At 41.2% G+C, this 22,776-nt stretch overlaps 1 protein-coding gene across 7 annotated transcripts in view; it reads left to right on the top strand.

Annotated features, from left to right (window-relative positions):
- Positions 1-22,776, top strand: part of RC3H1 (ring finger and CCCH-type domains 1) — a 107,171-nt gene that overhangs the window by 75,456 nt on the left and 8,939 nt on the right. For 3 of the 7 annotated variants that reach the window (XM_048859594.2, XM_048859591.2, XM_048859592.2), the window contains exons 8-19: positions 608-726; positions 2,812-2,924; positions 7,019-7,300; positions 7,607-7,824; positions 9,642-10,027; positions 11,412-11,576; positions 13,478-13,654; positions 16,750-16,963; positions 18,416-18,506; positions 18,637-18,772; positions 20,858-21,022; positions 21,673-21,788. In XM_048859594.2, the coding sequence (XP_048715551.1) occupies positions 608-726; positions 2,812-2,924; positions 7,019-7,300; positions 7,607-7,824; positions 9,642-10,027; positions 11,412-11,576; positions 13,478-13,654; positions 16,750-16,963; positions 18,416-18,506; positions 18,637-18,772; positions 20,858-21,022; positions 21,673-21,788 (2,182 nt within the window). The remainder of the gene's footprint in view (positions 1-607; positions 727-2,811; positions 2,925-7,018; positions 7,301-7,606; positions 7,825-9,641; positions 10,028-11,411; positions 11,577-13,477; positions 13,655-16,749; positions 16,964-18,415; positions 18,507-18,636; positions 18,773-20,857; positions 21,023-21,672; positions 21,789-22,776) is intronic. The other 4 variants (XM_048859597.2, XM_048859595.2, XM_048859596.2 and 1 more) reach the window with 4 other exon arrangements.

Here is a 22,776-nt window from a genome sequence, read left to right as displayed (position 1 = left end):
ATCATGCATCTGGAGGACAGGCCTTGTCCTGCAGAAAAGACCCTGCTTCCAAAAACAATCCACTTCCAATGCACCAAACACTAACGTACGTCAGAGATGTTCCGTCACAGTTAGATATATTAAACCAATATGTTTTGGTGCAGCATTTTTAAAATGAGTTGCACAAAAGAATGGTGTGAAAACAGACTTTGATCAGGTATTTTCTGTGCAAAAGACTTGTGTGCTTGTCAAGTTTCTATAGTACTGTCAAAATCAAAATATGTGCAGTGATTTTACTTGTCAGTCTGTCAAAGCTGAACTAGGAACTAAAGCACCAGTGTTTCCTGAATTTTTTTTTTTTCTAACATGCCAGATACTGGCTTGCTGATTTTATGTAACTTGTTGTGCAGCTCAGTTCTCTGACATTGTAATTTTCGTTCTTTAAATTATCAATACAGAGACTCCGAGCGTTTTTTTTGTTGATTCCTGGTAAAGCGCTCCTTGAGGTTTGCTACTTAAATTTTTGTGTAATTTGGGTTTTTTAACATTGAAATATTCTTGATAACTAGTTGTGGAAACACCTTAATTTTAATTGTAAGAAATGTTCTGTTTCTTGTGAATGCTGCAGATGCCCCACCCCCAACATGGGAACAACTAGAAAATGGATTAGTTGCTGTGAGGACAGTGGTACATGGACTAGTTGATTACATTCAGAATCACAGCAAGAAAGGAACAGATCAGCAGCAGGTAAAGACTGGAACATTAGGAATCTGGGAAACTATTAGCCTCTAAACTTTGGTTGGAGTAAATGGCACAGATTTATTTGTATGTGACCTGGCTTCAAATATACTTCAATAAAACTAGTTTGGGAGTCTCATTGTAGTGCCTCATGAGTATTGTCCTCAGCAGGCAATCATCTCACACATCTTTGCACAGTAGATCAAGATGAAGAGAAGAAAATCTAATCCATCTGAAGCTACAGGGAAACCAATAGCAAACCCCTTTCCAAAAAAAAAAAAAAATCTTTGTGCCAATGTTGCTTTTTTTAAAAACTGGCATATTTCACACATGAGGTGGCACCTTTTGAGGGACGCAATACCAGTATTACTTGCTTGTAATGGTTCTGTAAAGCTTAACACTTGGAACTCGAGGGAAGTGCTATTATACATCCCCAAACTGAAAACCTTTGTTTCAAGAACTAACTGAGGTAGCTAAACAGTGTTCAGAGTAACAGCCGTGTTAGTCTGTATTCGCAAAAAGAAAAGGAGTACTTGTGGCACCTTAGAGACTAACCAATTTATTTGAGCATGAGCTTTCGTGAGCTACAGCTCACTTCATCAGATGTATACCGTGGAAACTGCAGCAGACTTTATATATACACAGAGAATATGAAACAATACCTCCTCCCACCCCACTGTCCTGCTGGGAGGAGGTATTGTTTCATATTCTCTGTGTATATATAAAGTCTGCTGCAGTTTCCACGGTATACATCTGATGAAGTGAGCTGTAGCTCACGAAAGCTCATGCTCAAATAAATTGGTTAGTCTCTAAGGTGCCACAAGTACTCCTTTTCTTTTTGCTAAACAGTGTTGTTACCTATCACATAATTTACCAAACCTCAGTCTTTAAAGCAAGGAGCTGCAAGGGGGATCAAAATTAGCATTAGAATGGGATTGTAACTACAGCCTTTGTGTGGACGCCATCAGCTAGCCATAGTTTTCATGCACAGCTGGGACAAGAAACCAAATCCTCCTACCTCCCAAAAAGCAGGTGTGTGCCACATAGCTAGCAGAGCTCTGTTGCTCATGTCTGATAGACATTTCCTTCCATTTTTTCTTACGTACAACTAGCCAGTAGAGGGCAACATGCTCACATACCCCATGCACTATTCAGTTCCCTTTGAAGTAAATAGTGGTGATGGGGAACTTCAAAATCCCACTGACCTCCATGGGACCAAGATTGGCTCCCAAAATGTTCACCCAAAAATAATTTAATTTTTATTTATCAACTACTATGTTGTTCAGATACAGCCAGCACAGGAATTTTCAGTGAGAGGTAACTAATATGTGAAGTTCAAAGGGGGTAGTAATGGGCCATTTTGAGATAGAGGGAGACTCAAGTAAAGTGTTAAACTGGTAAAATTTGAAGTATGGGATAACTTGTTAATCTGTAACGCAAAAACAGCTTGTTGAATTTTCTGCAGGCTTTGAAGAACCCTTTCCCTTTGCCTGCTAAGTAAAAATGGCCATTTTAAGATAACTAAGATTAATGTAGATTAACATTAAAATCAGTTAGGTATTTGGGTATGGGTGTTAATTTAGCAAGTTTTCTGCCCTCATTGTGAAATTCTGGCTTGCTTCAATGATGGTAGCTTCCACGGTACTTGATGGTGTTTTAGCCCCAACACTCAATCTGTGATTACTAAGTGTTTTTTTAATAATGTGAAAAGAGACACCAAGCTCAGAACTGCCAGTAATGTTTTGTCCACACTTGCTTGTTATCTGAACCCACAGGCTGTTCCAATCCAGCCTCAGTAAATAGTTTTGCTTATGTAATCACTGATATGGATGAGTCCTTTAAATCTGGCACTGGATCTGCTGACATAGTACCTAATCCTGAGTACAGTGTACAGTTGTATCAAATTATCATACACACAAGTCCTTCAATTGCTTATCTCACCCTGCAGTCATCTCTGAATAAATTTTGTCAATAATTATTCACTTTGAACATCCTATTTTGTTGAGAGCATGGTAGTCTAAAGTACCCTCTTGGTTAATTCCGTGCATTAATTTATACTCAAGTGCCTTATTTTGTTGTCTTTACTCTTCATAGCCTCCTCAACACAGCAAGTATAAGACGTATATGTGCCGAGACATGAAGCAGAGAGGAGGGTGTCCCCGTGGAGCCAGCTGCACCTTCGCACATTCGCAGGAGGAATTAGAAAAGTAAGAGTGCCTTGTATAGTGAAAACCTTTCCTTGTCTTTTTTCCCCTGCCATTATCAATGGAAGCCATTTATCAGAATTGTGAGAATGAGGAAGGGGGGTGGGTGGGTGTGTTTTACCAGTTAAGAAGTTTTTCTAGTGCTTTCTTAAACTCGCTTTGCCTTGTTTGGCAGCTATGAACAGTTAAAAATCCTGTAACAAGCATACTTAGTGCATTAAGAAAAGGAGTACTTGTGGCACCTTAGGGACTAACAAATTTGTTAATCTCTAAGGTGCCACAAGTACTCCTTTTCTTTTTGCTGATACAGAGTAACACGACTGCTACTCTGAAACTTAGTGCATTGTTTTTCTTCCTGATTTTAAACATACTTCCAAAGTGCGCTGCTTTGACTGTTCCCAAGTGTTTTGCTCGTTACCTCAATTTTATAAACAGGTGAGAGAGGAAGGTTGGAGCTGATAATCCTTCAAATCTTCAGCTCTTTCTTGGTTTTGTACCTCAAGCTTTTACACTACCTTGAAGAGCTTGAAACTGAGGGTTAACCTTGCTCAGAGCTCTCTTCTTGCAACAGTAACTCTGTTGAACTTGTCATTTACACAGTGGCTTATAAACCAGGAAAGCTAATGTTAACAACATAATGAAATGCCATCTGTGCAAGTGAATCCTGGGATAAATAAATTATAGAAGCTGTAGTTTTAGAGAGAGCTGAATATTTGAAAGAGCAGAATTGTGTTGGTCTAAATGTCTCAGGTTGGGGGTTTTTTGGACTTTTTAAAAGCTAAGCAGTGATGATGCTTTTAAAGATTAGAATTTCATTCTATAGTTCAAAATTTATATTTTATATGGCTTATTTCTCAAAACTTTTGCATTTTGGGCTGAAATTACTCATGAGTGTTCTCAGCCCAAAGGTTACCTTTTTTAACTTTGAGAAATACCAGTTCGGATATTCAGAAATGTTACTTCATGGTCTTTAATTTTCTCTTTAAAATTAAAAAAGAGAGAGGAAAAAATGCCACATTTTGATTGTATAAAATTAATGAACCACAGTTGTGCCCTCTTATACATTAGAATAAGATCTCTTTGGGAGGGAATGCTTTACAGCTTGAATTTCATTCTATAGTTCAAAATTTATATTTTATATGGCTTATTTCTCAAAACTTTTGCATTTTGGGCTGAAATTACTCATGAGTGTTCTCAGCCCAAAGGTTACCTTTTTTAACTTTGAGAAATACCAGTTCGGATATTCAGAAATGTTACTTCATGGTCTTTAATTTTCTCTTTAAAATTAAAAAAGAGAGAGGAAAAAATGCCACATTTTGATTGTATAAAATTAATGAACCACAGTTGTGCCCTCTTATACATTAGAATAAGATCTCTTTGGGAGGGAGTGCTTTACAGCTTGATAGAACACTGTACTCAGAGTTTGGAACCTAATTATCTTCAACTGTGTGTTCTTCTCTACTCCTAACCATGGCTCTACCTGTCATCCTCACAGGTTGTCATGGTATATAGATGAACTTTGATAGGTGAAACAGGGAAGAGGCTAACATACCAGATGTGGATATCTCATGTAGTTTGATCAGCTATGACACATAATTAGTAAAAGTCCTATGCCGTCATTGTGATGGAAACAGTTTTCTTTTCCTTCACTGTGGTGTCCATAAAGTACTGATTGGAAAAGCTGTTCTAGACCATTGGTATTCTGGTGAATCCAGGTTACCTCAGCTCTGAAACAGTTGAGTATATGTGCTGTTATTTCCAGGTGTTTTGAAGGTGGCATCTATTGTATCCAGACTCAATTGGCAGCTTCAGTGGCAGTAGTTCTGTTTTGGGAGGGGGAAAATGTCATCTCATCTTGAGTTTCAAATTGTGTGCTCACTGAAGTTCTAAAGGTGGCTGGATAACTTTGAGCTGTGTTTCTGATCTGTGCCTTTCCCTTCTGCTGAACTCCAGTGAAGAGCTATTTGATTCATTATTAGAATTAGAGGGTCAGTGCTTTCCTAAAAGAGAGAAGCAAGGTGTCAGCATATCTTAAATGAACTCTTGCTAGAGACCTGCTCAAGAAACTAACTGCCTCTTGCTGATTGTCTCCTGTGTAGCCTTTCTTTTTAGAGGAAAGTTGTAGTGAAGCAGCTCTGGTAATGCCTGGAGTCCTCAGGCTTCTGTGGGCCCATTCCAAACTTGGTTTCACAACGGCTTATGAGATAGTCAGCACCCTGGTTTCATTAGTGGATTATCCTCTCTGGCAGTAGGCAAAGACCAAGTGTCCATGTTTCAAATATATTAGCTGCCTTTGAGACTTGGTATATTTGCAGACTACAACAGGGATTCATGGGACTGCCTGAATGGCTTTTTCCTCTGAGCGAAAAAAATACCACCAGAGGGTGGTATTGTGCAACTGCTGTTCTTCTTCTTGAAGGCTTTCTCATGTGATGTGCCACAAGGATCCATTCTGTCACATTTTGCTGAATATGCGTGAGACTGTTGGGAACATGAGGTGTTCCAGCCTGCAGTGCTTTGTGTGCTAATGAGACTGTTCTACAGCTCCTTTTCATCATATCCAAATGATGTACGCTCTACATTCCCTGTCTAGATGAAATTGGGGCTGTCTGGCTGAAGTTTAACCCAGATGAGACCTTCGTGATGCTGGCTGGCAGAGGGTTGAGTTACAGCCAGAGGAGATGGAAAAGTTGATGTATGTTCCCTTGATTAGAAGGGTTTGGGCCTGCCTTCTGTTAGTGAGCTGTGCGTTCTTTCGGTCCTGATGGATCCTCACCTGCTTTTGAATGGATTAGTAGTAACAACAAACGGTGCTTTTTTTTTTTTAAATCTAAGCTTGGCAAAACTACAACTGTTCCTCTCAATGCAAACTTCAGCAGCGTTACCTGTGCCCTTATCACCTCTAGATTGGATTACTATTGTGCTGTGCTTGCACCTACATCTGAAGACCTCTGAGAAAACTTCCTAGGGCAGAATGCAGCTGTCCACTTTTTTCAGTGGCATTTCTTGCAATCTTGGCTGCAGTGTTGAGTCTGCATTAGCTTCTGATTTTGCTTTTGGGTGCCATTCAAGGTGCTGGTTTTGATTTATAAAATCCTTTTAAGTTTTTGAGTCTGCCTTTGTAGGAAATTCTTATTGTTCAGTCCAAATAGTAGAGACCAGTTGTTGTGTTTAAGCTAACACACCTCCAGATTTTAATAACTGAGCTGATGCCAGGATATCTTTAGTAAAGGGCATTCACCTGGAATTCGCTCTGGGCTGGTCCAACAGAGTTCTAGTCTGCTGTTTTTCAGGGCACACATATAAAGCTCATATTTGCTCAGGCTTTTTTCCAGAGGAAGTGGAGTTAGATTTATTTGAGGGTGGGGAGATTGGGATTTTTATCTTTGAATCTTAAGAAATCACTCAGTTTATTTTGCAGTGCAAATTGTGTGTTGAATATTGTGCATGCACTTTGGGGTCTCAGCATATTTTGCAAATGTTGTAAAATAAAATGTGATCACACAACACTGAGAGAAGTGACCTATTATGCAAATAGTAGGATAGAAGAAAGTGGTTCTTTTCCCCTGTATTTTTTCATTCAGTAATGCTGTGTAAATAAATTAGATTGTCTATTGTGACCCTTTTCCTAAAACCCTAACTGCACAGATGTTGTATTTTGAACACCTGAATGTATGTTGTTCCCATGTAAACGAGGACCCTATTCTTGTAATGTATATGTGCAAAGAGAGAACCAAGTTCAGTTTACTGTGGAAATCCTAACTCTGAAATCCCTGGAACACTTTGTCATTTAAAAAAACCTATCCTTAATATTGCATTACAACTTTTTTTGCGTCTTAATATAGGCACATAATCTTTGCTGAATATGTAGTATACATACTCATTCTTCTGAAAGAAAACATTTTGCTAACATTTTGTTCAAATAGCACCAAGAAACTCCAGTCCACCAGATACTAGCAATAAATTTCTGGCAAAGCTTCAGGAAACTTGAATTAAAAATTGAAGCTCTTTCTGTAGCACCTATGTGAAAAATCTTGAAACCCAACTCCTTCTAGTTTCTTGTTTCATTTTTTGGTGTGTGATTTCTTTTTCTGAAGATTTCGTAAAATGAACAAACGCCTGGTTCCCAGAAGACCCCTGAGTGCCTCCTTGGGCCAGCTAAATGAGGTGGGCCTGCCTTCAGCAGCTATCCTCTCGGATGAAGGGGCAGTGGACTTGCCCAGTAGAAAATCCTCTGCCTTGCCGAATGGGATTGTGTCTACAGGCAGCACAGTGACGCAGCTTATCTCCCGAGGGACCGACTCCGGCTATGATTCTGCTCTGAAGCCAGGGAAGATCGACCACCTGAGCAGCAGTGCTCCTGGATCCCCTCCTGACTTGTACGGATCTTCCTAACTATTGTTCGAAGTGTCGTTTGTGTAAATGTGTGATGGAGGAAATATAAGGGACAGTAAATCCATTCTAGAAATGAAACAACAATTTTCCTGCCTTGCACCTTTTAGTGATTAAAAATGGCCTAGGAAAAAAAAGATGCTTTACTTCCTGCTTTTTATAAGGAAAAGTGGTGAGAGCCATCAAAAGATGGAGCTTTGAAATCATACAGTGTTTAGTCATGTTCAGTATTGAAAGCACATCAAGCTGTATGATGTGGCCTAATCATGATTGATGTCTTCCTTCTACTTTAGGCTGGAGTCTGTCCCCAAGAGCTCTATTTCTGCCTTACCAGTGAACCCCCACCCTGTGCCCCAGAGAGGACCAACAGACCTGCCTCCAATGTCTTTTTCCAAGCAACCCCAAATGGTATCACGAGGATCACAGTTGTATCCTGCTCAACAAGCAGATGTGTTTTATCAGGATCCTAGAGGAGCTGCCCCACCATTTGAGCCGTCACCTTATCCACAAGGTAAGAGTGTTGGGATCAGTCTTTTTTTCCCTCTCCTCTCTTTTCTCCCCCACCTCCCCATATTGGTTCTTTGCTTGTGCTCCCCCACTCACCAGTGATTTTACCTCTTCAATTTTGGGTTTTCCTGTGGGAGCATGAAGGATAAATGCTTAATGTGCTAACAGCATAGTAAAATGGAAGTCCAGCATGGAGAAAAGGTGCACTTTAGTGGTAGAAATTTTTTTCAGCCGAAATAATAAATTTCTTATGCGATAGCATTCAGCCAGTCACATCCAGAGGGGATTTTGTGCCCTTAAATGAGAACTCACTCTTCTGGTTTTTAAGTTTACACTCATCCAGCATCATAAAGTCTCTTTTGCCACATTAAAAAAGTGGATGAGATGAAGTGAAGATCACAAGGCATTGTGGAAAATGGGAACAGTACCTACCCAGTCAGGGTGTTTATAAAACTTCATTCATGTTAAAATATTTTGAGGTACTCAGATGAAAGGTTCATGGCTTCTGCAGAAATATTTGCACCAGAGTGATGAATGTGGACAAGGAGTGGAAGCCATAGGAATAGTTTTGAAAAGAGAACAGAAGGGCAGTTCTGGGGGAGGAAGAGACTGATGGAGATGGTAAGGATAAGAGAAGGAAGTACTTCTTTGAAGAGCGGATTCTCATGATTGAACATGAGTCAGGCTGAGGAGAAGTAGAAATAAGGAAGGGAAAATTAGTGTGAGGGGGAAAGAGATGGAAGGAGTGCAATATGGTTTTAGAAAGGAAAGAGAAGGAAGAATAAAAGCAAGATACCCAAACCAACAAATTAAAATGTATAATATTTTACTTCATGTGCAAGTGGGAAACCTGAGCAATCCACAAAATTTGATCATGACCCTTTGTTTACATATGGGACACTGCTCTGTAAAGTCCAGGGTTTTTTTCCCCCATGCCAGTTCCAGTGCTAAGAGGCTCCACCCTCCATTTTAGCCCCAGATATTCCAGCCCTTCCAGCATTGTCAGTTAACAGAAAAAGGGGGAATTAACCCACACAATTATCCCATGATTGTGGAAAGGTTCTCTCCTGCTGGGATGCTCTTGTTGAGTAATGGACCCTCAACTGAGTTCAAAGACACATACAGCAGGATAATCCCCACAAAAGGGCAGTCTGCCTCGGGCCTGCCCTCCCTTCCTTCCTTCAGGGCGAGGCTACTGAGCAGCAGCTGTCTGAGGAGCTCCTGCCTTCAGTCAGCCCTTTCTCCAGCGGCTGGGGACCGGAGGTCTGTTCTCCCCGATCAGCCACCAACTGTGCTGCATTTCCCCATTTTTAAGCTCCTGCTAGGGCTTCTTGAAAAACGTTGCTCAGGCTACTTGTGCCCAGAACAGTGCTAGTCACTGACTGGCAAGATCACTCATGTGAACTTGGAGGGACACCTGATAAGTTTCTTCTGAAAAGTTGTGGGAATTATAGTCTTTGGGCCCAGTTGTGGTCTAGGCTCAAGAGAGCAGGGTGCACCTTCTCACCTGTGCTGGGCTCAATCTCCAGCTGCTGTGGCTTGTCTCCAGCCATACTGGCTGGTTTGGTTAATTTAAACTTCGCTCTCTGGGCTCTAAATCAACCTTTACATTCTCAAATGTCTTGTGGCTGATTTAGAATAGATTTTCATATAGGAAAAAGTCCTTATTTATAGCACTAAGATGACAGATGTGATCAAGAAATGACTTGCGGATGCCAATTTTCAACACTGTTGTAGACTGGAATTTCTAAGAATAAATTGTGGTGAACAGTTGATATGTCTAATCATGTACTGACTTTTTGTATTGTTACATAAATTCAGGTGTGTACTATCCTACTCAGTCCTCACAGTGCATGTCTCGTTTTGTCCGACCTCCATCATCTGCTCCTGAACCTGGTGGTCCTTACCTAGACCATTACCCACCCTACGTTCAGGATCGTATGGTGAATTCGCAGTATGGCACACAGCCGCAGCAGTATCCTCCCATGGGACAGCCTATGTACCAACACTATGAGAGCCGTCGTGTGTACCCCTCTGCCCAGCCATACCAGCGGGAAGAGATTGTCCGAGGAAGCCCCGTGCCCATTGATGTTCCACATGGAGCTGCACCTCCCTACGTACCTGAATCCAGAGACAGATACCAGCAAGCGGAGGGTTATTATCCAGTGGGTCCACATCTCAGTCAGATCAGATCTTCATACCACAGAGTACGGTTTTCTATATACTTCTTTAGTTTGGTCAGAGAAAGAACGTCAAGGGACCGTTAACTTTGGGGAACTGGGCACTTTCTGAAGGAGGGGGGTGAAGTACTTTTTTAGGAGAATTAAATGCCAAACTCAAGGTTTAGTTAGTGGCTCAGGAGTCTGCTATTCCCTCCACACACTTTGTGCCAAATTTTAAAATTTGGCACGATGGCAACTGATGAAAACTGAGCATTGGTGGTGGTCACTCCTGAAAGAATGTAGTGCCATATAAATCATTTCAAGTAGAGAAATGTCATATATTCATATGAAACCCTCGATGACCCTGACTTTTATGGCAAAATAAAATTTGAAAATAGTGTCTTAAATCTTTTCATTTCCAGTGTAGTGGCATGATTGTGACATGACTGGAAACTGACATCCTCTCTTTATACACAGTGCAGATACAGCATGGGCACATGGTAATGTGAGAGATTCCATGCACTGACCACTCTTGACCTGGAGAGACTACCTCCGGAATGGGCCAGGAATTCCACTTTCATGACCATTCTATATTTAGCCCTTTGACTGGGATTGCCAACTGGAGTATCCATGTGTTATGGTTTTGTGTGGACATCAGTCCAGTGGAAACTAGAAAGAGACAGAACTTGCTGCCCATAAGCCACTTGATGAAAATAGTCACTCATGATATAGCTAGATTCAAATGAGTGATGTGGAGATTGAGGGCTCTGTATCCCATTATCTGGTCCATGAATGAACTTAAACTTTTCAATTTACCCAGTGTGTAGCTTCATCAAGTCGGATATCTGATAAATCTGTTCAAGTGGTATAATTCTGTTATAAAATATATAATATCCCCAGATATCCTAAGTAACTGAGGTAAGATTATAACCTGCAGAGTTGTACAGCTACTGTACCCCAGGATGAATGACAGCTTTGGATTTCTCCACCTTGGAGTGCACAGTAACTTGAAAGCTAACTGCTGCACACCACCCACAAAGGAGTGGTTTGCAAGACAAGTATTTGGTCCTTTTGTGGGTTGAGGATCAAAAAAGCTAGGACCCGCTTCACTAATGGGGATCTAATCAGTTTTGGCAGCTTGTGTATGTTCCTTATTTCTAGGAAAGCTTGCACTATCACCCATGTGAACTCTTTCTGTGAATAAGATGCTGCAGTCTCCAGGACAACTTTAATGAGCACTAAATTGAGGCAAAAGTTTAGAGAAGGATCTTGCATATAGAATTGTTGAGTTTTTTCCTTCTTACAATGTGAACTGTGTTCTGGTGTTGGATTTTTTTTTTCCCCACCGCATTTTTCCTCTTGTAGGGTGATGTTGCTCTACTTTGTGTTACATAAGTTACTCAACAAGTTGTTTATATTAAAACTTTAGGAGCCTTATAACCGACTTCCACCTCCATCTCAAACCCATCCCAGCCTGGATGAGCTTCATCGACGAAGGAAGGAAATCATGGCCCAGTTAGAAGAGAGGAAGGTGATCTCCCCACCTCCCTTTGCACCGTCACCAACTTTGACTCACCCCTTCCACCCAGAGGAGGTAAGCATATTTTTAACCAAGCTTTTGGGTTGCTGATATGGTCCTAAATTAGTTTAGGGGTGTGACAGGGTGCCACCTGGAACTGGGGTACCACTGAGCCCACCTGACTCACCAGCGTAGGCTCTCTTTACACTGTACTGCTGCGACAGGCCCTCAAGCCCCCTCTAGTACACATACAGGTAGGGTCACACGCAGCTGCAGCTACACACATGCTGAGATCAGCTCAGCTAAGGCTCCTCCTAGTTTCCAAGGCACACGCCGCCTCCTCTTCGGAGTGTAAACCGAAAATTATACCATCTTGCGCTGCAGAGGGACCTATACAGCGTAAGCTCATTAAATTTGCTCCCTCAATGTTGAGGAAGATATGCAACAGCTTTCTGCTCGCACTTACGATTTCCACGTACTGGTTTTAGACAAAACCAAAACAAGTTTATTAACTAAAAAAAGATAGATTTTAAGTGTTTTATAAGGCATAGCAAACAGATCAAAGCAGATTGTGTTTTTGTTTATTTGCTAGGTAATCTAAGCTTAATATATTAAAGAGATTGGATATGAGCAACAAATTGTCACCCTAATTGTTATTTTAGGCAGTTTGCGGAGATTCTTGAGGGCAAGCTGCACTTGCTTGCAGTTTAAAACCCCAGGTATTCCTTTCACAGGCTAGAAGTTCCTCTAGCCTGCGTTCAGCCCTTCTCCCCTTGTCCAGTCTGTTCCTCAGGTGTTTCCAGCAATCTTTTTGGGCAGAGAGGCAGTAAAGAACCATGATGATGCCTTAAATATCTTTTGCATATGGCGGGAACCCTTTGTCTCCCCTTTTGGTTCCCACGCCTGGTCAGTGGAAAAACACTGGAATTCCAAGATGGAGTCCAGTACCAGGTGACCTGGTCTCATGCCCCTGTAGGGACACAGCAGCTGTGACTTGAAGGCTGTGTGTAGCATCCTCAGGAAGGCTCCCGGTGGGAGATTAGCCTTTTCTAAAACCTGTTGTTCTCCCTAAGGGCCCTTCCCAGCCAGACATCTAGACTGAGTGCATTCTGCCTACTGGGCGTTCCCCAGGTGTACACACATTTGTAATAGATGCATAGACAATATTCCTAACTTCAGATACCAATATGGTACATGCATACAAGTAGGATAATGATATTCAGTAAATCATAACCTTTTCAGTGATCTCATATGACCCATCTTGCATAAAATACATCAGATATGCCATAATCACATCTTAATAATATTACTATGAAGAATATGGGGCGTAATGCCACAAGGGATATGTAGTGTTAAGAAGTGAGTTTCTTTCACTGATCCTGACCTTCTGAAAGGCTGAGATGAGCCTATAGGATAAGAAAGGGTAGACTAATAATTTAGCACAGTACTGAACAATAATAAATCTCCTAGGATCTTATATTAAACGTTTTAGGGAGAATTTTGTGCTCCAGTTATGGAGGTCCATATGGTGACATCTGAGGAAGACTGTTCTTGGTTCTCCATTAGACCTCTGATCTATCCTATCAGTGGTCCTTAGTTACCTATTTATGCAGCCATGAGAGCAACCTTTCTGCTTTAATGTGTGGCGGCACTATTAGATTGTTTTGAATGTCTCTGTTAATGACCGGAATACCATTGCTAGACTTGGCTTTATTTACACCTGATATGGATAGAATTAAGTAATAAGGCAAGTCTTCAACCAGACCAAGGTCAAAATGTCACACCTTGCTGTGCACTGAACATTTAATACTGGGAGCCCAGCCATGTGATTTGAATTTCACAAATAATATGAAATATAAGTTTGCAACTTCGTATATATAGTACATCCGGTTGAAGTCCTGCCAGTATCTTGCTTGAAGTGAACTGTCACAGGAGTTAACAATGTCTGTGATACGCCTCCTGCCTTTTACTTACAGAACCAGCTTTTTGTTTTTGTACAGTACTTGGATGAAGACTTGAAGGTAGCTGGGAAATACAAAGGAAATGATTATAGCCAGTACTCTCCTTGGTCGTGTGACACCATTGGCTCCTACATTGGAACCAAAGATGCAAAACCCAAAGATGTTGTGGCAGCAGGGAGTGTAGAGATGGCGGTAAGTTGGGATGCAAGAATGCAAAAAAAGTTAAATTGCGAGGGACCTCCTTTATATATTAGTTAGACTGACTGCAACATGTGCCTTTTTTTCAGACCAAATGTATCTGACAGTCAAGGGGATAGTTTTATAGTTGCAACAAAATGCTCTGTTTTCAAAATGAGAAATCCAAAAGCCACAATATCATTTCTATTTATCTGTTTGTTCTCTCAGTTCTGGGTATAAATATAAACTAATAGCTCCTACCCGACTTGAAGCCACTTAGTGAGAGAGATACTATGGTGTTATGTCATCAGTTTCTCAACACTAATTTGGAGTCCAAAAATATTTGTAATGAGTCCTAATTAGTTGGAGCGGCTCACCTTTTGTTTCCTTCACTGAGATGGAAGAAGACCTGGGATTTTAAAAACATTTTGGGTGCTTTCATGGTCATGGTTCAAGTTAACATTGTTTAGTTAGTTTTTTGTTTTTGTGGGGCTGACTCAGTGACCATCTTTTTTGGGATCCATGACCAAGAGAACTCACCAAATATTTCTCAGAAGTGCTGCAAATGTAACATGATACTGCAGTCTGGTATTGTCCTGAGTGCCTTTCAGCATTTTTCTGATTCCTCTCTCTGTTACACACACAATCCAAAGCTATTATTGCCTGGAATTGCTCTGCTTTAAAGAATATGGGAGTTCTTAATTTAATTAAAAGCACAGTAGTGGTGCAGTGGAACAGGGATTAACTGGCCCAAACAGGCATGCCTTAGTGGTGCTGTATTTCTGCAGGACAGACTTTGCCAGGAAGATGCCTACTGGGGTATCACATTTATTGGGAGCCAGTGATTGCAAGGGAAGAATAAGGCATGGATCTTGCATTAACACCACATTTCCACATGACCCCTAGTTAGAAAAACATTCAAAAAGTGCTGAAATTGTCCTTAGTAAACTTGAAGCAGTCACACACAACCTTAACATTTTTGCTTTTTTGAAAAATGTATGTGTAACTCATCTCTATTGTGACTGTAAATGAAGCAGAAGCCAGTTCTCTTTTTTGAGAGAGTGTCAGGGAGGAGGAATGTTCTTTATGAAGAATTCCCCTGTTTCCTCCCCTTCGTTGTATTCCCCACCTAATTTCTTCACTGTCCTACGTCATGGTGACCTGTCTTAGGACAAAGACAACTGGATGAGACTACTTTTCAGAACTCCTCATTCTGTGATATGCTGCTACCAGTGTGAACGAGTTCTCATCTGTCATCTGGCCACCGCCTGTCTGACTGACAGGATTTTCTGCCCAGCTCCTCCTGCTCCTCCTCTGCATGCAGGCAAGTTTCCCCAGTTCTTCTGCCTTACTGGAAGCAGCTGCACCTGGTGCTTCACAGCTGAGTTGCCCTCCATCTTCTGACCTCAGTGGAGCTATGTGGATCAGGGGAAGGCAAAATTGGTTTACTCCCAGAAAAAGAAGGGCAAGAAGCATCTTTGGGCAGCTGGTCCATTTTGTTTGTCCTGCATTCTCACTCCTGCACATTCTCACCATGCAGAATTGCCACAGCTAGGTCTGGGAAGTGGCAGGAGGTATTCTAAATGAAGCAGTTGCTTTCTACTTCAACAGCCCTCTGTGGACTTGGGAGCTGTCCTGCAGTTCCTCCTAAGTTTCTCACCTGCTTCCCTCCACCACCCAGAAAGACCAGGTCACAGATGGGGGCTGACAAGATATCCTCCACCTTCAGTGTGTCATCCAGTTTCATGGGTGGGAGGAGGGGAATTACTTTTCATCACCACAAAGAAAATTCCTCCACCTGAGCCATATACTGAATAAATAAATAGGGCCTTTGCTGCCTCACTGCTTTCACCCTTCCACTGAAAAAGCTTGGCACGAAACTCACCATTGGGTTCAGGTGACCTCCTGAGCCCCCTTTTCTGTTGTCCATTGAAAAGACTTCTTTCCTAGGGGCAGGAAAAGCCTCATCTTCTCTTCTCTCATAGTCTCTCAAAGAGAGTGAGCTAGAATCAGATCTGAACCATCTTGCTGTACTGGATCCTTTCTCCTTCCTGGAAAACCATAGTAGGGTCATGCCAGAGGAGTGGGGTTACGTGGTCACTCACGTAATGAAATCCTTTATCTCTTCAGAACAGAAATCCTACAGAAATCCCCTAATGAGGAGGGGCTCACATTTCCCCCCCAAGGGCAGCCTTGACTTCCAGGACTTGTAGCTACTCCACCCAAAGGTGAACTTACGATTTCTGATTCTGAGTCCTGAGACCTGCCTGAGGACACAGTGTGTCGTGTTTTGGCACCTGGATAGAAAGGTGAAAAGGGCTGTTTTAGAGTGGGTGCTACTCAAATTACAACTGGAGTCTGTGCCTCATAAACCTCAAGGGAAGCCATCCAGTGGCTCCCAAAGATACCAGGGGACAAAGCAGTTGGCTCCAAACATCCCTCCTTGATAGGCAGGACATCTCTAAGTAACTTCTTTTTAATTCTCTGAATGGCATGATTAAAGATTCTGTGCATTTAGGGGAGAGCATCCTGGCTACTCCCTCCTTGGATTGGTTCTGAAGGCAGCTTACCTTTGTTTCCTTGCCACCACTTCAATGGAATTTGGAGAGGCCATTAATTGATGGGGGCTTCAGCTGCCAAGTTCCAGAAGGGCTGACTATGAGATTTGGAAGGAGGGCCACTCGCTCCAGTAGGCTGTGCCTTCTCTCCTCCTACTCTTGTCCCCCACGATTCTCCCTTTTTGTCATAGTAGTCATCCTCCATCTTAGTTTCTTTGTAGATCTTCCTTATCTAGGTGTGGTCGTTGCTTGTCAGAGCATTGATTCATGGAGGTGGCAGACACACAGGTTCAGTCAATTCAGGTGATAGTACAACTCCAACTGTGGAAGTTCTGAACTGGAAAAACAGGAAGCCTGTCTGGATGCTGAGAGGAAGAGGAAGGAACCAGGTGCAAAAATCCCATAATGGATAAGCCACCTGACAGACACCCTGAGCAAGACTTGTCCATACTAATGTTGGCACATTCTGGAAGACAAGCAGCAAGGAAAGAGACACTTCATATATTCTGTTACTGCTGTGATCAACTTTATTTTTCTTTACCTCTTGTCCAGAACATAGACAGTAAAGGCATACGTGACCAGCGGTTGGACCTACAGAGAAGGGCAGCAGAAGCTGGGGATGATGACCTCATCCCATTTGGAGACCGGCCAACTGTATCAAGGTTTGGGGCCATCTCGCGTACTTCCAAAACGATGTACCAGAGTTCTGGCCCCATGCAGGCCATGGCGGTACAGGGAGCTTCCACCAAATCTATCAACATTTCAGGTATAACTGGTACACATGGTTATTTTTCTTTTAGCATAGTTTTGTTTTTAGTGTGGTAGTATAGTGCAGGTAAAAAATGTCTTAGGAAATGTTTTCTCAGAATCTTAAATGGTACCTGATGCCACCAGGTTCTGATTAATAAATTATAGATATTAAAGATGGAAAAGACCTGTTGTCTTCCTGTCAGTGCAGGGTTGTTCTGTAAAGTTCATGTTTTAGTGTTTTACCTGGTATTAAGTCCCATGCAACAGGGCTCCCACCACTTCTGTTGAGAGAGACTGCCAAAGCCAAATAGATCTCACTGTCAGGAAACAATTTCCTGATATTCTTCCTTAAATATACCCTTTCTCAGTTTCATCTCATGTACACCAGTAAATTCTTCTTCCTCTTTGGTGTTTACACCCTTCAGATATTTATAGATTAGCTTTTTGTGTGGTGTGTGTTGGGAAGTGGTTTATAAACTCCCCTTTCCCCTTTAGGGCTTGCCTACACTTAAAAGTTATTTTGGATTAAAGTAGGATGTGAATTTAAAATGTAATAGCTATTCTGGAGTAGTTCCTCTTGTGGACAATTTCAGATTTTATTTTGAGACTTCCTTTCCTAAGGAGTTGGAAGTGTAACACAACTGAAAGTACTGCACTTATATTCAGGTTATAATTACCATTGCAAGCTTAAAGAAAGCTTTATTTTGTGTAATGCTCAGCAAAGCCAGTGACATAGAACAATGTTCCATTTCTTATTGTATCCACACCATTGATTTGATAAAATTTTCACTCTAGGAAATTGTTTATTTTAGATATAGTAAACAAAACAACTGGAGAATTGGCCTAATTACAGTTTTACAATTCCCTAAATCTATCTTCCTGGATTGTGAAGAAATTAATTGTTGAAAACTAAAAACCTTGTTTATAGGAGATTTGCATATCATATTTCTAGAGTTGCAGATCTTTAAATACCTTAGAGTTCTCTAAGAGCTCATTTTTCAAACTGGGGTTGATTACTGGATTTGTCAATGAATCAGCTGATGTCTTCAGGGGCTAATATAATACGGGTAATAAATAGTAAATTAATACTGAGTGAGATTTACCCTCTTTGGGGACTTGAAAGTCCAGAATCTTTCACAGAATATTGAGTGGAAGATGGAAATGCTAGTTGGCCTTGTGTTTCAGTGAGGAAGCCGCCTCCACCTGTTTTTCCTACAAGGGTTACTGTACTTACAGGGAGCTGGGGAATGATGATTTTTTTACCATCTGAAAGTATGAGAGAGTTCAGGCATAGCATTCCTATGGAAAAAGCATTTTGGTGGTTAAACTAATCTTCCTTCCCAGCTATTATGGATATTCTCTTCAACCTATATACCAGTCTATTGGATTATATATGGAATAGTTCTGTAACTCAAAGCATTGTAACCTAGCATGTGTTATCTGGGTAACTCCTTTTGTTCTTTTGCAGATTACAGTCCATATGGAACTCATGGCGGCTGGGGAGCTTCTCCATATTCACCCCACCAAAACATACCTTCTCAGGGACGCTTCAGTGACAGGTGGAAATGTCTCTGTTTCTCATGCACATGCTCACTCTTCTTGTTTGTACTTTTTCTGTTTATAGTAGTTTCTTCTTTACCGAACTTAGTAAAGCTATTTTCTTTCCAACCCCTTTCTTGCCCCTCAAAGGGAGAGATTGTCCATGTCAGATGTGGCCAGTCATGGGAAACCCTTACCTTCAGCTGACAGGGAGCAGCAACTCAGGCTGGAACTGCAGCAACTAAACCATCAGATCAGCCAGCAGACACAGTTACGAGGACTGGAGGTTGGTACCTGTGCCTTGGAAGGGGCATGAGAGAGCCAGGAGAGAGGTGGAGTTGGCAGATTTGCTTATTATAAGCCAGAGATTCTTCTATCATATTGAACGTAGTACAAAACTTTAAATCCATGATACCTGACATCAGGACTTGCCGGCACTTCAGACAAAAGAAAAACCCTTGACTATTTAGCAGCAGGAACTGAGGACTTGCTCGCTCTTAATTTATTGATTTGATTTGATTTATAGCCTAAAGAGAGCATACCGTGTGTGTGTGTGTGTGTTCATGTCTGCTTGCTTTTTCTCTCTCGTGGTCTTTTCTGGGCCCACTAATCTGTAAGTAAATAAAGCTCTTGGCTTTTCAGATTTTGAGTTAATCAGACTCTACCTGTAGAAAGTTAAACCATTTTGTGTGGTGTTTGGCTTTGTGCTATAGCCCTTTTCTTCTTAAACAGCACAAGCCACAAAACTGAACAAAATAGATGTTAAAGTTTTTTAACTTTAAAAATAAAAGCTCAACTTTGAAGTCTACTTAAAATGAGTGTAATTTCTGCACAGAGGAATGGTATGGGAAGTTTATATTTATAAAAGGAACAATGAGCAGTATGTATAGCTTTACTTCATTTTATGGGACCTTGTGGTAGGAGGGAGTTGTAAAACAAAATTAAGCAATTCTTGCTGTCGGAAAGCTTAGTTACTTAGTTATTGACCTTTTCTGGAAGGAAAAGCCTTATCTTCCTACAGAAAGCAATAGAGAACTACTCTAAGGCACCACCCCTCTAGTCAGATTGAGGTTTCTCTCTGCAAGAATCATTGTTCGGTAAGAAGTCTTTGTTCTAGTAAGAGCTTGGTTCCTAAAGCAGGAGTTCTCATTGTGCATTTATTAGGTGTTCATGGCACTCACAATGTCTGAGTGGCAATGACAATTTCAAGAAGCACGCACTTCCCAGTTACTTGAAAAGTGACTTGTTTGCGTTCTTGGGCTCTTATTCAGGAACAAGAGGGAAATTGTATTTAAATTGTGCATGCTTGCTTTTGCTGATACTTTAATGGAGGAGTATTGGGAAGTTTCAAAACCTTTACCTGGCCGCCTTCCCCCACATACCACTATGACTGATCTTGATTGTCTTACATCCTAAATGGTTAGATGTTGAACATTAACTATAAATTTAAAACCTTGAGAGTAAAGCTGCTGTTCAGGTCACAGGCGCTTTAGCTGTCATGTTTGTTTCTAGACACAACTAGCTATTTATAATCCAGGAGGCATTTCCCAGTTAAGTACTAGAGGGGTAGGTCAAAGCTTTGGGTATAAACCAACCTTGGCCATATACATTTCACTGTAATGGATAAGTATCTATGCTAACTGTAGACCAGTAATCTGTGATTACTATAAGGAAGGATGGCCTTGCAATTAAAGTACAGAACTGGGACTCAGTCTTGTGCTCTGCTTTTTGGGTTTCCCATTTAATCCCTGTCTGACCTTGAACAAGTCACTTGATCTTTCTGTGCTTCATCTTTCTTCCACACTTCCTCACATGGGTTGAGGAAGAACCATTCATTGCTTGTACTTACATAGCACCTCCCATCCCAGGATCTTCAAACAATTTTATAAAAGTAGCAATATTGTAACTACATTTAGTTATATTGTAGGGATTTGGTGATCTCTATTGTAGCAAACCCCTTTGCTTCTTATTCCAAGGACATGGGTTTGCTTAGCCTTCAGGAATTTTTGTTAAGCAAAAAGAACATTTATGCATGGGAATGTATTGTGGCTTCATTTGCAAATGAAAAATAAAAATCAGGGCACAACAACCCTTACTAGGATTAATGATTTGTCACAATATTAAAATAAGTGCACGTTAAATACTGACATCTTTTTTAAAAAATACAAAAAAAGACGTTTAACTGGATGTAAGTGAGACAACTTGAAATATTGTTGGAAGTGCTTTCAAAGTCATGACATTATAACCCATGTAAGGGAGGGAAGGCTTTGGGTTTTGCAACTAGGCAACACTCCTGAGTTACAGCCTGGTCCAAAGCTGCGCATGGTTGTTGTGTGCTCAGTTGTATATGTGCTTGGCTTTATGCATTTAGGCTGTTAATAACAGGCTGCTGTTACAGAGGGAGGCGACCACCCTGGCAGGCCAGCCACAACCACCACCTCATAAATGGCCTGCAATGATCTCAAGTGAACAGCTGAGTATGGAACTGCACCAGGTGGAGAGGGAAATCGGGAAGAGAACCCGTGAGCTGAGCATGGTGAGTGCTGTGGGTGTGGGATGTGGCAAGATGGAATGTAGAGCTGCTTGGTTGGCTGCAGCACTTTAACACTTGCCAGTAAGCCTCTCTGCTGGGTGACTGCTACCAGTGTTAGTCATTTCCCTGTCACCATTTTATTAGTTAAAACCTCTAGGTTAGTAGTATTGCGTGTCCAGGATTTGAACTCTAATGTGCTTAAAAGCATTCAACTTCATTTTTGTAGCCTTTTGAAAACAAAAGTAGGACTGATTTTTTTTTTATAATTGGGCAGCTAACTGCAAACTCTTAATATCAAATTGCTGTCCAAGTCTTCCTTTGGTTATAAATGTAGCCTTTCAGCTGACTACAACACATACTGTGTTGTAACATGCATAAGAATTTTGCAGTTCCATCCAGGAGACGGCCAGTGTTCAGTACTTAGCCTGTGGTGTTCAAGTCCTTGGTCTTTGCTTCGCAGTGTACAAATCATTCCTAGCTTTTGGGAAATTCTGTATCCTGCAAGGATGGACAGATCCTTCTGAATCTGTGGTTTCTTAGCTTTTGTGCGGTGCTTTGTGCAAGATTTACAGGCATTCTCTTCTTTTCCCATGGAATGAAGCCACAGAATTTGTACAGTGTGAAACAATATTTTCTGTCCTCCTCTTTTAAAGGAGACCCAGTCTTCACTGGACATGAAAAGCAACCTTGGCACCAATAAACAGACAGAAAATGGGCAAGTTGAACCACAAAGCAAGGTTCCAGCTGAGGACCTCACACTGACGTTCAGGTAACAGGAGTTTCCTTTGGTCCTTAGAGGATAAGTTAGTCAGGGCTGTCTCTTTGGAATACAAAGAGCATCTGATACCTGTTGCTTTTGTATCATTTTTATATTGAGTATACATTAGTGAAGAATGGAACTACTCAATTTATAGTTTTACCATGAATTTGGGGTGATTTCAGGCAAGTGGAGGAGTTAAATGAGGGGGGGGGGTGAATTGTTAACTCGTCCCACATAAAACAAATTATTCTGGTTTTAGTAGCAGAAATATTTCCGACACATTAGCTGTGAAATGGGGATGTTTATGAAGATACTGAAAATCAGGGCAAAATTCTGCTTTTGCACCTGCAGGAAGCTTCCAATGGTGATTGATCTCTGTGAGTCTTGAACTAGGACTGCATCTGCACTATATACAAAAAGCATTACAATATGCTGTTGGCTGGAATGTTAGAAGTCCCCACATCAGCCATCTCAGGAGTTTTTACAAGCAACCGTTACAACAGTAGTAAGGGCATTACTTCCGATGTACTTGAACTAGGAAAGACTACAGTGGCTCCTCTCCACTATGAACAGAAGGGCACGAGCTTTGCAGTTGTCAGTTAGACTAGTCTGTATAATTGCCATTAGGTAATTTAAATATTGATATTAGCTCGGTGGTTGGACATCAGTGAAGATTTTTATTTAGCTGGTGTTTAACTTGACCACCAAGCTGTTACAGATTCCTGAATTTTTTTGCATATCAGGTAAGCAGAGGGACAGCGCTGAACCTGTGATGTGATGGTGCTATATTCACACTTAATTTTGTCTTTCCCTTGTAATTTAGAAGTTATTCTAATCTCTACACCTAACTGCAAAAAATAATAAATCACTAAAACTATTTCCCCATGTTTATTCCCTCCTCCCACCCCCCACTGTTCCTCAGACATTCTTAAAAAGAAAAGGAGTTCTTGTGGCACCTTAGAGACTAACCAATTTATTTGAGCATGAGCTTTCGTGA

Source organism: Caretta caretta, chromosome 8, assembly GCF_965140235.1.
Source record: "Caretta caretta isolate rCarCar2 chromosome 8, rCarCar1.hap1, whole genome shotgun sequence".
In the NCBI taxonomy this organism is placed as follows: Eukaryota; Metazoa; Chordata; order Testudines; family Cheloniidae; genus Caretta; species Caretta caretta.
This window is presented reverse-complemented; position numbering and strand designations above follow the sequence as displayed.